This window comes from Aureococcus anophagefferens (genome assembly GCF_000186865.1).
Source record: "Aureococcus anophagefferens unplaced genomic scaffold AURANscaffold_35, whole genome shotgun sequence".
Taxonomy (NCBI): Eukaryota; class Pelagophyceae; order Pelagomonadales; family Pelagomonadaceae; genus Aureococcus; species Aureococcus anophagefferens.
Window position 1 is genome coordinate 279,483 of NW_008705593.1, and position 14,692 is coordinate 294,174.

Sequence of the window (14,692 nt, forward strand, 5' to 3'; positions counted from 1 at the left end):
GGGCGCCGCGGCCGCCGACCTCAAGAAGATGTGGGACTCCTTCGTCCGCCAGCTCAACTACTACGGCTTCCACAAGCGCACCCGCGGCACCGACGAGTACGCGATCACCGACGACCCCAAGATCACGTCGCCGCGCAAGTTCTCGCGCCTCTGCCGCCGCCTCCCGGCCGCGCGCGCCAAGGACCGCCCGAGCATCAGCGACCTCGACCGGGCCGCCCTGCCCGCGCACGCGCCGCCCCCGTCGCGCGCGCCGCGGGCGCCGGCGCCGGCGCCCCCGGCGTCGCCGGGGCCGGCGGCGTCGCCGGCGCCGTCGAAGCCGTCGAAGCCCGCGGCGCCCTCGGCGCCCTCGTCGGCCAACAAGCGCAAGCGCAAGGCCAAGCGCGCGGCGGCCGAGGCCATCGTCAACCTCTTCGACGGCGACGGCGACTACGACCTCCCCGGCTGCGACGACGACGACGCCGACGACGAGGCGCCCCCGAGCCGCCTCCCGCCCAAGAAGCGCAAGCGCCGCGGCTAGGCGCTCCAAGCTCCGAAGCTCCGCGCCGCCGCCCGAGCGGCGGCGCGACACCCCGGGACAGATTTTCTCCACGCGAACCTGAAAGCGCGTGGAATTTGGTGATGAACCCCTTCCACTGACTTTTTTCCCCGGGTCTCCGATCCCTGCCCATTTCCCCATGCTCATGCTCCTCCCCGCGCCTCCGCCCTTCGTCGACCTCCGTCTTCGTGCTCTCTTCGTCGTCGTGCCGCACTCGTGCCCTCTTCGTCTCGCGTACACACCCTTCCAGGGAGCACTTCGGTTAGGGTTAGACACCGAAAACCGTAAAAAACCGGCTTCGGTACGGTTACGGTAAGCCCCCCCGTCGACGCGGTGACGGTTCCGGTACGGTTACGGTTTTTGCACGGTTATTGGGGCTCTAGGACGGTTCCGGTTACGGTGAGGCCCCAGGGCAGCCCGGTGGAGGCCGGTGGAGGCCGGTGGGGCTCAAAATAGGCATTATTTGTGGGATTTTCGTGATGGGACTGGGCTGAATAGCGTCCCCGCAACAAGAATCGGCGCTCTGAAGTCGCACAACGCCGTTGGGTAGGCGTGGAGGGCCTGAAAGCACCGAACCGCGCGACGGTTGCGAGCCGCTCCGGGACGGTTCCGGTTTCGGTAAGGCGCTGAAAGTCCCGGTTACGGTTGCGGTTCCGGTTCCGGTTTTCCACGGTTACGCCCCCAAATCCCCGGTGACGGTGACGGTGGTCTCGCGGCGGCCTCGACCGAACCGGAACCGAATTAACCGAAGTGCTCCCTGCACCCTTCGTCCACGTTTCCCCGCGCCTCCCCGCCCACCGAAGCATAAGCATAAGTTCTCGATCGTTTTGCGAAGTGCGGGGATGGGTAGGTAAGGTAGGGGCTGTGGAGGAAGTTTTGATTTTCAATTTTGACAGCATCAATGACAGGCGTTGAGAGGGGTGTTTGACAAGGGCCTCAACCTATCGTCAAGTCCTGACGCAGCGAATCGAAGCCTTGAGAAAATTCTTGGAAGACGTCTCTTAGAGCACCGGGATTCGGCTCGATCTTATCGAGCGACGCCGGGTCCCGTGATCGCCCCCGTCGGGGGATGGGGGAGGGGGGATCGGGATTGTCGGCGGGGGATCGCCGCAGCTCTCGGGAAGACCTCACTTGCACTTGCCCTTCTTCTTGTCGAACTTGCAGCCCGCCTTCTTGCACGACTTCTTGCCCATCCCGCCGTCGACCGTCGACGGACGTCGCTGGCGTCGGCCCATCGGCCGCATGCGCCGCTGAAAAGGACCCCCCGCGCGAAAAGAAAATGATCGCCGCATCCGACGACGACGATAGTGACGAGTTCGCTCCGGTCTACGACGACCAGTTCGACGGGAGCTCGAAGCAGTGGAGGGACCATGCGGCGGAGCTCGAACCGCTCGACGACCCGCGGACGCCGGACGTCGTCGACGACCTCGCGTCGCGCTTAATCCCCGTCGTCTGGGACAAGGAGGACGCGGCCATCTTCGACCTCGCGAAGCAACTGACGCGCGATGACGCCTTCTCCACCGCGAGACAATTCGCCGTCGGCGTCCGCTACTACGGCCGGCGCGTGCTCGTCGGCGAGTGCGTCACCTACGACCTCGCCTGGCTCGCGAAACTCGACGGGCTCCGCCGCGTCTTCGCGTGGCGCTTCGCCCGGCCGCTCGACGAGGACCAGCTCGTCCGCGCCGACCGCCTCGTCCGCGGGGGGGACGCCGCGTCGGCCCTCGACGGCGAGACGCTCGCGCGCGCGTGCCGCACGGCGCACGCGCTCCTCGAGCCGGAAGCGGTCGCCGCCGACGCGGTCGTCGCCGTCGGCCACCTCGTGCAGGTCGCCGGTTTCCGCATGCTGTCCCCCGAGGGCCGCGCCAAACTCGTGCGCGCCCGCGCCGTCGACAAGATCCAGCGCGTCGCGCGGCGCCACCTCCGCCGCGCGGCCCACTAGGCTTCGCCACCACCAAGGGTCCGACGCCGGCGCGAGAAACCCGAAGAAACATGCTCACGGTCTCGCGCCGCCGCCGCGATTCTTGCAAACATCACCATCCCAGTGTGATTTTTGTTTCCCACACTGCACCATCCTCCTGCTGCTAACCGGCACCATCCCCAGCAAGGTCCCCCCCCCCCATCCACAGTGAATCAGATAGCCCCCTACGTCTCCCCTTCCACTCAGATAACTCCCTCCTCTCCCGGACACCACTCACCCGTTCCAGTCGGGCCCGAGCGGCGCGGCGACGCAGGCGCCGGCGCCGTGGTGGAAGCCGCAGCGGCGGCAGGGATCCCTGTGGGCGCAGATCGCCGGAGCCCAGCGCGCGGCGCTGACGAGCGACCGGCCGCGCCGCTGCGTGCGCGGGTCCCCCGGGTCCGCGCCTGCGTGGGCGCGTAGGTCATAGGTCCGTAGGTTCCGGTCGAGGCTACGTAGGCGCGTAGGCGCCTACGTAGCCCCTCAAAAGCGGCGCCTGCGTAGGCTCCAGAGGCTCGAGCCGAGGCTACATAGCCTCATAGGCGCCTACGTAGGCACCTACGCGCCGACACTGGTCCGTGCGCTCGTAGTCGCTCGCGAGCGCGTAGAAAAGATTGAGAGAGTACCTCTCTTCCGCGCTCCGGTCCCCGGGGACGGAGTGGAACTGGCCGTCGAGGAGCACCGCGGTGCCCGTCCGCGTGAGGACGTCGCGGCGCCCGCCCGCGACGCCGGGGCCGTCGATTCGGAGCACGCGCGGCGCGCCGACGGACACGGTCAGCTGCCGGCAGTAGTGGCTGTGGCGCCCGGTGTCCTCGGTCCCGTCCCGGTACCTGTTCACGAAGAGCTGGATCCACCGCGCGTCGTCGTCGCCGTGCGCCTCCCTTAGGAGCGCCTCCATGGCGTCGAGCGCGGGCTCGAGCGACGACAGCTCCGCCCGGAGTGGCGCGCGACAGAGGGTCGTCCCGAAGGACTGGTCCACGACGCTCCGTCGGAGAAATCTCCGAAAGCCGCGAACGCCGCGCGTCGCGCGCGCGAGGTCGGCCGCGGCGATGAAGCGCGTGAGGTCGTCGACGCGGACCATGCAGTCGACGCCCCGCCGCAAGCGGAGAGGTCGTGCAGCTGCGCCTTGGTGAGCGGGTCCCAGTCGATCACTCGGCGCCGCCTCCTCCGCCTCTAGTCGCCTCGCGAGCGATGCGGCCGCCTCGGCGTCGTCCTGCGCCTGGTTGTCGTGACGAGGTCGTTTCAACACCAGATCAACAACATCTTTGCCCTCGTCGTCATCTGACAACATTAAATCAACAACCTCTTTGCCCTCGTCGTCGTCTGACAACATTAAATTAACAACCTCCATACTCGTTTTGAGCAGATTTTGAGCGAAGAGCCTGTGGCAATTTTTTCAAGCAATTTTTATGCCTTCACCGCTCGCGGGTGGGCATGCGTCAGTGGGGTGGGTCGCCTAAGGCGCTAGAGAGAAATAGAGAATCGAAATCTTTATGCGCGCCAAACGTCTCGACGACCAGACCAGCGGCCACCTGCAAAGAGCTCTCGGCGCGGCGCGGCATCGCATCCGACGCCAAGCTTACGAAGCAGACTAGAGCCCCCCCCCCTTCTTCTTCTTCTTCTTCTTCTTCGCCGAGGTTTTCTTCGGCGGCGGCGGCGCGTCGCTGTCGTCGTCGTCGTCGTCGCCGCCGCCGCCGAAGAGCGCGTCCGCGGAGACGGCGACGGCGTCGGGCGCGGCCGCGGGCGCGGGGTTGTCGCGCGCGCGCTTCGCGGCGCGGTTCGACAGGGCCGGGCCGGCCCGCTGGGCGGCCTCGGCGGCGAGGAGGCGCGCGTCGCGGCGCTCGATGGCCCCGAGGCTCGCGTCGATGAGGTACGTCTGCCGCGAGAGGCCGTCGAGGCGCACGAGGTGGCGCCGCGTGTAGGCCGCGAGCGCGTCGCGGCTCGCCGCGTCGCGGAGCGCCGCGTCGGCGCCGAAGCGCTTGACGACGGCGCGGAGCACGCGCTGGGCGACGGGCGCGCGCGTCGCGTTCGTGTTCCACTCGGCCGCGAAGCCGAGGCACTTCCGCGCCGTCGCGAGGTCCCACGCGGCGACGACGCCGTCGTAGGGGTCGTCGACGGCGGCGCCCGTCGCGCGCTTGAGCAGGTCCCGCAGCGCCGTCCAGGCCGTGTGGGGCCGGTCCAGGCGCAGGGCCTCCGCGAGCGCCGCGCCGTAGTCGCGCTTGAAGAGCGCGTCGCGGAGCGCCTGCTCCCGCTCCACGAGCGCCTCGGCCTCGTCGCGCGCCCGGTCCGCGTCGCCGGCGCTGCAGTCCACGAAGCGGCGCAGGGCGCCGTCGCCGCCGCCGGACGCGAGCGCCGCGGGCCGACGCGCCGTCGCGGGGAGCGCCGCGAGGCTCCAGCACCTGGCGCCCGCGTGCGCCTCGACGGTGCACTCGCAGGTCGACGTCTTCGGGCTCCAGACCTTCAGGACGCCGTCGGCGGACCCGGAGACGAGCTGGTCGCCGCCGAGGAACGCGAGCGCGAGCACGGAATCCTCGTGGCCCTGGAGCGTCGCCAAACACTGGAGCGACGCGACGGCCCAGACCTTGACCGTCTTGTCGCTCGAGCACGTCGCGAGCCAGCGCTCCGTCGCGGAGAAGGCGCAGCGCCAGACGCCGCGCTTGTGGCCCGCGAGCGCGCCCCGGAGCTCGAGCGTCTCCGGGTCCCAGAGCTTGGCCGTCTTGTCGCCCGCGCAGCTCGCGACGAGCTTCCCCTTCGGCGCGACGGCGACGCAGTGCGCGTCCTTGTCGTGGGCGACGACGGACGCCGCCGCGCGGGGCTGGGCGGCGTCGAGGGGCCAGCGCTTGAGCGTCCGGTCGCGCGACGCGGAGACCGCAAAGGGCCCCGCGGCGCCCGCGCCGAGCGCCTGTGTGGAATTCAAATCTTCAACCCGACTTCAATGTGAGCATATGCGACAGTTTCGATGCGAGCTCTTCGGCCGTGCTTCGAGAGCTCGACGAGAGCAATCGATTCGTCCAAAAATCAGCCGAAGCGACTTCGATTTGACCGAGCTAGAGAATTCTCAAGTTTGGTGGGGACCCCCCAAACCAGTGGTTGGTTTCGGCACAGCCGAGCGCGACGGCGCCCACGGCGTCGACGTGGCCCACGAGCACGGCTCGCGGCTCGTAGGCCCCGTCCCGGAGCTCCCAGACGCGGCAGGTCCTGTCCTTGGACGCCGTCGCGAGGAGGCCGAGCTCCGGGAGGCAGTCGACGGCCAAAATCGCGTCCGCGTGGCCGCCCAGGAACGTCGTGGACCACGTCGCCGCGTCGACGACGCGCAGCCGCTCGCTGTTCGTCGCGATGGCGAGCACGTCGCCGGCGGCGTCGTCGCCCGCGCGCGCGTAGGCGACGTCGAGGATCTCGTCGTCGCAGCCGCAGAGCGCGCGCCGCGACGCCGCGAGCGACCGCGCGTCGAGGAAGCGGCAGGACGCGTCGGCGCCGACGGCGACGAGCGTCGCCCCAAACGCCGCCAGCGCCGCGAGGGGCCCGCTCGCCGCGGCCGCCTCGCCCGCGTCGGCGGCGCACGCCGTCGGCGCGCCGCGCGGGCTCGTCGCGACGCGCCACGCGCGGACGCGGCCCGACGACCCGCAGGTCGCGAAGCGCCGGCTCCGCGCGTCGTCGCCGTCGAGTGCGACGAGGCCCGCGACGTCCTCGCGCGCCTCGACGGGGCCCGCGCCGAGCGCGCCCGTCCTCCCGTCCCAGACGCGGAGCGTGCCGTCGCGCGCGGCCGCGGCGACGCACAGGTCGCCCGACGCCTTCAAACCCGGCAGCCAGGCGGCGGCGGCGACGGCGCCGCCGTGGTCGAAGCTCCGCAGCTTCGCGGACGACGCGAGGTCCCACAGGTGGACGAACGCGCCGCAGACCGAGAGTAGGACGAGCGTCGCGCGGTCCGGGTGGTGCGCGACGGCCTCGACGACGCCGCCGCCGTGGGCGAAGCTGTGCGTCACGCAGCAGCTCCGCCGCGCGTCCATGACCTTGACGAAGCCGTCGGGCGCGCACGTCGCCACGAGGCACCCGGACGCGTCGACGTCGACGCACCGCACGGGCGCCCTGTGCGCCCTGACCGTGCAGGCCAGGGCGCAGCCCGTCAAAGCGCCGCCCTCCCAGGTCAGGGTCCAGCGCCGCAGGAGCTGGCGCGCCGTCGCCGCGTAGAGCTCGCGGCCGTCGCGCGAGCACCAGAAGGCCGACACGTCGTCGTCGCGGAGGCCCGCGGCCGCCTCCGCGAGGTCGCCGAGCTTCGTGACCCGCGCCGTCGCCGCGTCGACGATGCACACGTCGCCCTCGTGGAGCCCGGCGAGGAACGTGGAGCGCGCGACCTCGAGCACGGCGGGGGCCGGCGGCACCTTGCTCATCCAGGGCAGGCGGTCCACGGCGCCCGCGGACTCGATGCGCTTGATGGCCGTCGCGGCCGCCATGGTGTCGTGGGTTGTCGGTGTCGTTTTTTGCTGCTTTTTGCGGTCGCTGGTGGCAGGTTTCGCACCGCTGCTAGTGGCGCATCGCTCGATGCGAGGTCCGAGGAGCCAAAGGTGAAGATGTGGATGATGTGGTGAAGATGTGGTGAAGCGCTCTCTGATCAGGCCCCGCGCGTGTCGCTGCCCGACGTGGAGCCCCGGGCGAGCCGCCGGTCGCGGTCCTTCGACGACGACCGAAACCGGAGACCGTCGCTCAAATATTTTGCATAGCATGTCTGTCCGTCACGTCACATTTGCAGCAGTCCTAGCGCTCGCCGACGTCGCCCATGGCTTCCAGAGCACCATGAAAGGCCGCATCGTGCAGCCGAGCCGCGGCTTACGACAAGCCAAGCTCTCGGACGTGCCGGAGCGGCCGTCGCCGGCGATCCTCGTCAGCGCCAAGGACGACGCGACGCAGCAGCTCGTATTCGGCGGCATCTGCGCGGGCATCCTCGGAGGGACGGCGGTCTGCGTGTCGGGCCTCGGCGTCGTCGAGGCCGTCTTACCGGAGGGCTGGTTCGGCGCGTGGCGCGACTACACGTGGCCGCTGCCGCTCGGGCTCATCTTCGCGGCGGCGGGCGCGGCGCACTTCGCCGTCGCCGACGCGTTCAAGGCCATCGTGCCGCCGCTTGGCACCTGGGGCGGCCTCTGGCGGGTGCCCGCGCCGGGCAAGGACGACCTGGGGCTCACGTACGCGGAGTACCACTGCTACTGGAGCGGCGTCGCCGAGCTCGTCGGCGGCCTGTCGCTCGCGGGCGCGGGCCTGGGCCTGCTGCCCATCCCCGTGGAGCTGCCCGCCCTGGGCCTCTTCCTGCTCGTCGCGGCGGTCACGCCCGCGAACATCTACATGTTCACGCACGACGCGCAGATGGGCCCCGACGTGCCGCCCATCGCCTATCCCGAGGGTCATTACGGTCGAGCCGCCGCGCAGTGCGTCCTGCTCGCGTTCTTCTGGAAGCTCGCGTTCCAGTAACAAGTCCCCGAATGCAGCGAAGCCAGGAAAAGAACCGCCTTAGTTCCCGATCTTCATGTCGCGCGCGGTGCCCTGCTTCCACGCGTCGAGGCGGACGACGTCGCAGCGGAAGCGGTGCTGCGCGTCCTGGGCGATCCAGTAGGGGCTGTGCTCCTTGCGCTTCTTCTTCTTCCGGAGCTTGAGGCTCGGCTCGGGCGTCGGCGCGAGGAGGTCCGCGTCCGTCGAGTCGGAGAGGAGGCCCTCGATCTCGTCGCCGAGGTCGTTGACCTTGATGGCCCGGTGCTTCGAGTCCGCGAGCCGGGACATGGCGCCGAGCTGGTGCTTCCGCGTGCGCTTCGCCTTGCCCGGGCTCGCGCGCGTCGGCGCGGACAGCGTCGACGAGTGGAGCCGGGCCTCGGCCTCGGGCGGCGCGCTCGGCGTCGTGCCCGGCGCCGTCGCCGCGAGCGACGGCAGGCTCTTGGACGCGGCGACGGTCCGCGGCGGCGGCACGTCGCGCGGCGCGCCGTCCGCGCGCTCCGCGAGGAGCGCGTCGACGTCGACGGCCTCGGAGACGACGATGAGCTCCTTGAGGTGGCCCTTGTCGCCGAGCTGGGTCCGCGCCTCGGCCACGGAGCCGCCGGCCTCCGCCAGCGCGCAGAAGACGACGTCGTTGGGCAGCGTCCGGTGCACGGAGCGCACGTTCGCGACGGCCTTGCGCAGCGCGACGGGGGAAGCGTAGGCGTCGCGGTGCCGCGCGAGGAGCGCCTTCCACTCGTCGAGGTAGGGGTGGAGCCCCTGGACGTAGCCGAGCTGGCGGAAGTGGACGAGGCTCTCCTTGCGGCGCACGGCCGTCGGCGGCAGCGACGACGGCGCGAGGCCGCCGGGCAACCCGCCGAAGGGCTGCGGCGGCGGCAGCGGCGCGGGCCGCCGCGCCGCGAAGGGCCGCGCGCAGTAGGGGTGGCGCGCGACCTCGGGCGTCGGCGGCCGCAGAGCCGCCAGCTCCTCGAGGCGCAGGCGCTCCCGCTCCGCGGCGTCCTTCTCCTCGAGGAGGTCCAGCAGGTTGCGCGCGCTCTCGTACGCCAGCTGCGCGAGCTCCGCGTCGCGCGCCCTGTCCCGCGCGCGCTCCGCCTCCATGGCGCGGTGCGCGGCCTCGGCGGCCTCGTGGACGATGCGGTACTCCTCGGCCGTCTTCTTGTGGAGCGCCACGGCGTGGGCGATGGCGTCCTGGGCCGCGAGCGTGTCCAGGCGGATCGCCTCGAGGCGCTCGCCCTCGAGCACGAACTTGTGGAGCGGCGGCTTCTGGCTCTTTTTGACGAGGGCCGACGCGACGTTGCCCCGCGTCTCCTCGAAGGCGCCGACGAGCCGCGCCTCGAAGGTCGCCGACGCGGCCGCGAAGCCGGCGCGCTGGCTCCCGTAGACCAAGGCCTCCGCGCGGCACCGGAGGAGCTCGACGCCGAGCGTCGTCCGCGCGGCGCCGATGACCGCGACCGTCGACGACGCGGATGACACGGCCGCGTCGGCGGAGACCTCCGCGAGCTGCCGCGCCTCGCCGATCTCCGCGTCGGACTTGCGCTTCGCGCCCCGGAGCCGGAGAGCACCTTTCTCCAGCACGAGGAGCTTCGCCAAATCCGCGGCGAGGTCCCGCAGCGCAAACAGGTCCTTCTTCGGGTCGGGCATCTCCGCGGGCCCGCCCATGAAGGCCCAGTCCGCCGGCGTCAGGGCCAGCGCGCGGGCCGCGCCCGTGTCGCACTCGAACGCCCGGAGCTCGAGCGCCTCGGCCTTGGCGACCGCGCGGACGAGGTAGTGGCGGCCGTCGGCGGCCTTGACGCCGCGCGACAGGACGACCTTGCCGCGCGCGAGCGCGCGCGCCTTCGCGGACCGGTTCGCCTTGCGCATGGCGACGCGCGCGTGCTCGAGCTGCCCCTCGGCGGACCGCGAGTGCGTCGCCTGGAGCGACTCGCGGCGGTTGCACTCCGTGACCCGCGCGTCGCAGATGCCAATCGCAAAAGCCACGGCCGCGTCCTCGACGGCGCGGAGCACGCCGCGCTCGGCGAGCGCCTCGGCGACGTGCTGGCGAGCTTCGGCGTTGAGCGCGGCCTGCGTCGCCTCGCGGTCCCGCTCCTCTTTCGCGGCCCGCGACCGCGACGCCTCCAGGGACGCCTCCAGCGCCGCGCGGCGCTCCGCCGCGGCGGCGGAGCTCTCGCCCGCGGCGCTCCGCGTGCTCGCGAGGTCGTCGAGCGTCGCCGCGAGGTCGCCGCGCGCGGCCGCGAGCTCCTTGCGCAGCGCGGAGACCTCGGCGCGCTCCGCGGCGAGCGCGCGGTCGAAGGCCGCGCGGTCGCCGGCGCGCTCGCTCCGCGCGGCCTCGAGGGCCGCGGCGTGCTGCGCCGCCTCGGCGACGAGCTGCTCGCGGACCATGGCCGCCTGGGCCTCGAGGAGCTCGAAGGACTGGCGCCGGCTCTCGGCCGCGGACGCAAGTTGCGACCGCGTGACGTCGTGCGCGGACGCCTCGTCGAAGGCGGCGCCCGGCGCCGGCGCCGGGCACGCGGACGGCGCCGGCGCCGCCGCGAAGGAGTAGTACTTGTCCGGCAGGGGCGTCTTGGGCCTTATCGGCGCGGGCTCGGGCACCTTCTCGACGTCGTCGATGTCGAGGAGCGTGTCGACGTGGCCGTCGCGGCTCGGGTCGTGCTCGAGGGCCGGCGCCTTGGGGATGCCCTTGGAGTCGTTCATGACGTCGTCGAGGCTCAGGTCGCCGACGCTCGGGTCGCCGGCGGACGACGGCGCGGGCGTCGGCGCGGGCACGACGGCGACGGCGACGACGACGACGGGCTCGGGCGCGGTCTCGACGGAGCTCTCGTCCGGGTAGCCGTCGAGGAAGGTCAGCATCTCCCGGTCCGAGGGCTGGGTGGAATCCTCCCGGAGCGTGTGCGGCGTGCAGACGCTCCGGTCGTCGCCGGACGCCTCCTCGATCGTCGACATGTCGCCCGGCGGCGGCACCGGCTCGGGCTCGGGCTCCTTGAAGACGACGCGCCGCCGCTGCTGGAGGCCGCGCACGAGGGCCGTGATGGAGAGCATGGCGTAGGACGACTGGCTCACGACCGGCGGCAGCGCCGCGACGTACTGGTCGATCGTCTTCGTCGCGCCGTCGGCCGACGCCTCGGCCGCCCAGGCCCCCGCGACCGCGCAGAGCTGCGAGTCGCCCGGGCTCCGGTCGATGGCGCAGTTGAGCGCGCCGAGGGCGAGGTCGTGGCGGCCGCAGCGGCGCTGGACCTTGGCGAGGCGGTACCAGTGCGCGCGGCCCGCGCCGCCGGGGTCGCGGCGCGCGCCCTCCTCGTAGAGGTCCGCCGCGTAGAGGTCGAGCCCCGCGAAGGCGCACTTGTCGCCGAGGGCGCGCCAGGTCCCCGCCGCGTCGAGCCAGGCCTCGACGGACGCCGGCGGCGCCTCCGCGTCCTCGAGGAGGCCCGACGTCTCGAGCGAGTGGAACAGCTTCGCGAAGAGGCCCGTGGCCGTGTCCCGGAGCGCGTCGGCCTCGCGCAGCCGGCTCGCCGCCGCCGCCGCGCCCTCGGGCTCCTCGCCGTCCTTCAAATCGGGCCCGACCTCCGTCTGGTAGCGCGACCAGTCGAGGTACGCGCGCGCGAGCAGAAACAACAGCTCCGCGTTGTTGAACGCGGACACGCCGCCCGCGCGCGCGAGCCGGTAGATGAGCGCGACGGCCTGGGCGTGGTGGTGCAGGGCGTGCTGGTAGAGCATGGCCACCCGCAGGATGACGACGCGGCGCTCCGCGCCGGGCGTCGACGCCGCGTCGACCAAAGCTCCCAGCGTCGCCGCGGCGCCCGCGAAGTCGCCGTAGAGCAGCTGGACCTCGGCGCGCTCGCTCAGCTGCTCCGGCGCGAGGCCCGCGGGGCCGGCGTCGAGGGCCGCCCGGTCCCAGCCGGCGTAGGCGCCCGCGACGAGGCCCGGCGACGCGCACGCGCCGCTGCTCCGAAAGGCCTCGAACTGCGCGCCCGCGTACTTCGCCCAGAAGCCCGCCGCGTCGTCGCGGTCGCCGAAGCCCCGGTCCGACGCGATCTGGAGCAGCCCCGCGGCGACGACGCGCACGCGGCTCTCCTGGCCCCGGAAGTGGCGGTGCACGTTGCAGGCGTGGAGGGCCAACCCGAGCCGCCCGACGATCTCCGTGCGCTTGTCGTACTGGTCCTGCGACTTGCCGTCGCGCGTCAGGTAGAGCTGCTGCCGCAGCTCCATGACCGCCTCCATGGTGTTGTGAGGGGTGTCGCCGCCGCGCGGAGGCAGCCCCCCCCTCCAGAGACGCCGCGGCGCTGAGCTCGGACTGCCGAAATGATGTTGTCTTCAAGATCGGTGGATCACGAGGTTTGCCACAAAGTGTTGCGAAGCCTCGTCGTCGCTGGCTTTGGATTCGAGCGTCGTCGTCGCCGCGCCGGCCGCAGCTCACGTCCCAGACCGGGCACCGCGACTCGCGAGCCATGTTTTTCGCGCCGCACCTCGAATTCGAGGCCGAGGAGGAGGCGTCGGCCGCGCCGGAGGAGGCCGCCGCGCCGGCGCCGGCGAGCCCGCCGGAGGAGGCCGCCGCCGCGCCGGCGCCGGCGCCCGCCGCCGAGCCGGCACCCGCGCCCGCCGCCGCGCCGGCGCCGGCGCCCGCCGAGGACGCGACGCTCGAGGAGCGGAAGAAGGCGACGCGCGTCGTCGGCACCGTGGAGAAGATCCAGGTCCAGCTCGACGGCAGCAGCGCGGCGGGGAGCAGGGAGCAGGTCGCGCTGCCCGACGGCCGCGTCGTGTCGTTCGTCGTGCCCGAGGGCTTCTCGCCGGGCCAGGTCATCGAGGTCGAGGTCGGCCGGACGACGTACGACGGGTCGAACCAGCCCGGGGCGGCGACGCTGCCCAAGGCCGTGACGCGCGAGGACCTCGCGACGTTCTTCCGCAAGGGCGTCGAGGCCATGGAGGACGAAACGACCATGGCCCTGCTTCTGGACCCGGAGGCGACGCTGCGGCCGGGGAAGCGGCTGATCGAATTGCAGCAGGTCGAATTCGACAAGCTGGGCATCGACCGGCAGGTCGGCTGCGTCGCCGCGTCCAAGGTCGGCGCGGACTACCCCGACGACGCGGAGCTCGCGGAGCTGCAGCAGACCTTCATGCGCACGGCCCAGGAGACCTACGTCAAGGCGTTGGAGGCGCTGAAGCCTAAAAAACTCCAGACGGCGGGCAAGATCCCGCGCGCGATGGTGCTCGAGTTCTTCGACGCGTGCAACACGGTCATGCAGCTCCAGGCGACGAAGGACCGCCTCGCGGCCTACTTCAAGGAGCACGGCAAGATGCCCAACGAGCTCATCATCACGATCCAGAAGGACATGCTCGAGACGCTCGGCTTCGAGCGCGAGTGGGCCTGCTCCATGCTCAACCGGCTGTCCATCGACTTCCCCAACGACCAGGAGCTCGGCCGCGCCATGCAGGTCTGGGCCATGACGGCCCAGGCGGCCTGCAAGCAGGCCGTCGCGGAGAACGCGCCGTCGCTCCAGCCGGGCTCCGACGAGATGATGGACATGGCCGCGATCCAGGCCGAGGCCCAGGGCGAGCTCGCGACGATGCGGCCCGCGGACGCCGACGCGTTCATGGCGAAGATGCAGAAGCGCGTCGCCGTCTTCCAGAAGCTCAACCCGCCGGACCGCATGCGCTACGTGTCCAAGCTGCCCCACCGGGAGAAGGTCGACTTCGTCAAGGCCCAGATCCTCATGATGAGCCAGATGCAGCAGATGCAGCAGCAGATGCAGCAGGCGTCCATGTAAGCGACGTTAGTGGGGCTCGCCGGCGGGGGAGGGCCGGGCCCGGGCGCGCGCGTTTTTTCACGCGCGCGGCGGCTCCGTCGCGGCGGCGGACGCGATGAGCCGCGCGGCGGCGAGGCCGCCGCCGGAGACGGAGCGCGCCAGATCCGGCGTCGCCGCGGGCTCGCGGGCCTGCTGGAGGCGGCGGATCGTCGCGACGGGGTGCGCCGTCGCCCGCGGCGCCGTGGGCGCGTTCGACGCGGCCGTCGCCGCGGCCGCGGACGCCGTCGCGCGGCCGCGGAGCGTCGCGGTCCGCTCGGCGAAGGTCGACGGCGCGGCCGCCGGCGCCTGGGCCGCGCGGACCTGGGCCCGGAGCCGGTGCGCGGACGAGCCGCGCGCGACGGCCGCGGCGACGGCGCCGCGCTCGCGCGCGGCGTCGCCGCGGTCCCGCTCGGCCTGGCGCGCCGCCGCGCGGCGCTCGATGGCGCCGGCGTCGACGACGAGGTAGGAGCGGCCGCCGACCTCGGCCGTCGCCGCGTCGATGGCGACGAGGAACGCGGCGTCGTCGCCGTCCGACGACGCGTCGTCGTCGTCGCCGCCGACGGCGGCGGCGGCGGCGGCGGCGTCGGTGCCGCGCTCGCCGCGGCGCACCATCTCGAGGAGGGGCATGGTCACGGCGTCGTAGGCCGCGAGCTCGACGAGCGACGCGGCGGCCTCGCGCGCGGCGACCGTCGCCGCGACCTCGCCGGAGCCGTCGGCGCCCTCGGCCGCCGCCGGGGCGGCGGGCTCGGGCGGCGTCTCCTCGTAGGGCATCTCGAAGCGGCAGACGGGGCACGTGTAGTTCATGCCGAGCCACGTCGAGATGCAGTGGCGGTGGAACCGCGACTTGCAGTGGCACGGCAGGCGGCAGCAGCCCGTGGCCTTGCGGTCCGCGTCCTCGCCGGGCTCGGCGTCGGACCCGTCGAGGCGGCCGAGGCAGACGCTGCAGGGCTC

At 72.4% G+C, this 14,692-nt stretch overlaps 2 protein-coding genes across 2 annotated transcripts in view; one reads left to right on the plus strand and one right to left on the minus strand.

The window, feature by feature from the left end:
* The window catches only part of AURANDRAFT_72546 (hypothetical protein), a gene marked incomplete at both ends in the record, with an annotated part of 5,816 nt that extends 1,975 nt beyond the window's left edge, over positions 1–3,841 (plus strand). Inside the window, 4 exons of the mRNA XM_009042663.1 lie at positions 1,444–1,751; positions 1,844–2,553; positions 2,584–2,896; positions 3,072–3,841. Coding sequence (XP_009040911.1) covers positions 1,444–1,751; positions 1,844–2,474 — 939 coding nt within the window. The remainder of the gene's footprint in view (positions 1–1,443; positions 1,752–1,843; positions 2,554–2,583; positions 2,897–3,071) is intronic.
* A 1,097-nt stretch (positions 3,842–4,938) lies between these two features.
* Positions 4,939–5,277, minus strand: AURANDRAFT_32675 (hypothetical protein; the record flags this gene model as incomplete). Its single annotated transcript, XM_009042695.1, has 1 exon — positions 4,939–5,277. A coding segment is annotated over one exon (339 nt), but the record flags the coding sequence as incomplete, so codon positions are not given.
* Positions 5,278–14,692: the final 9,415 nt, after the last annotated feature.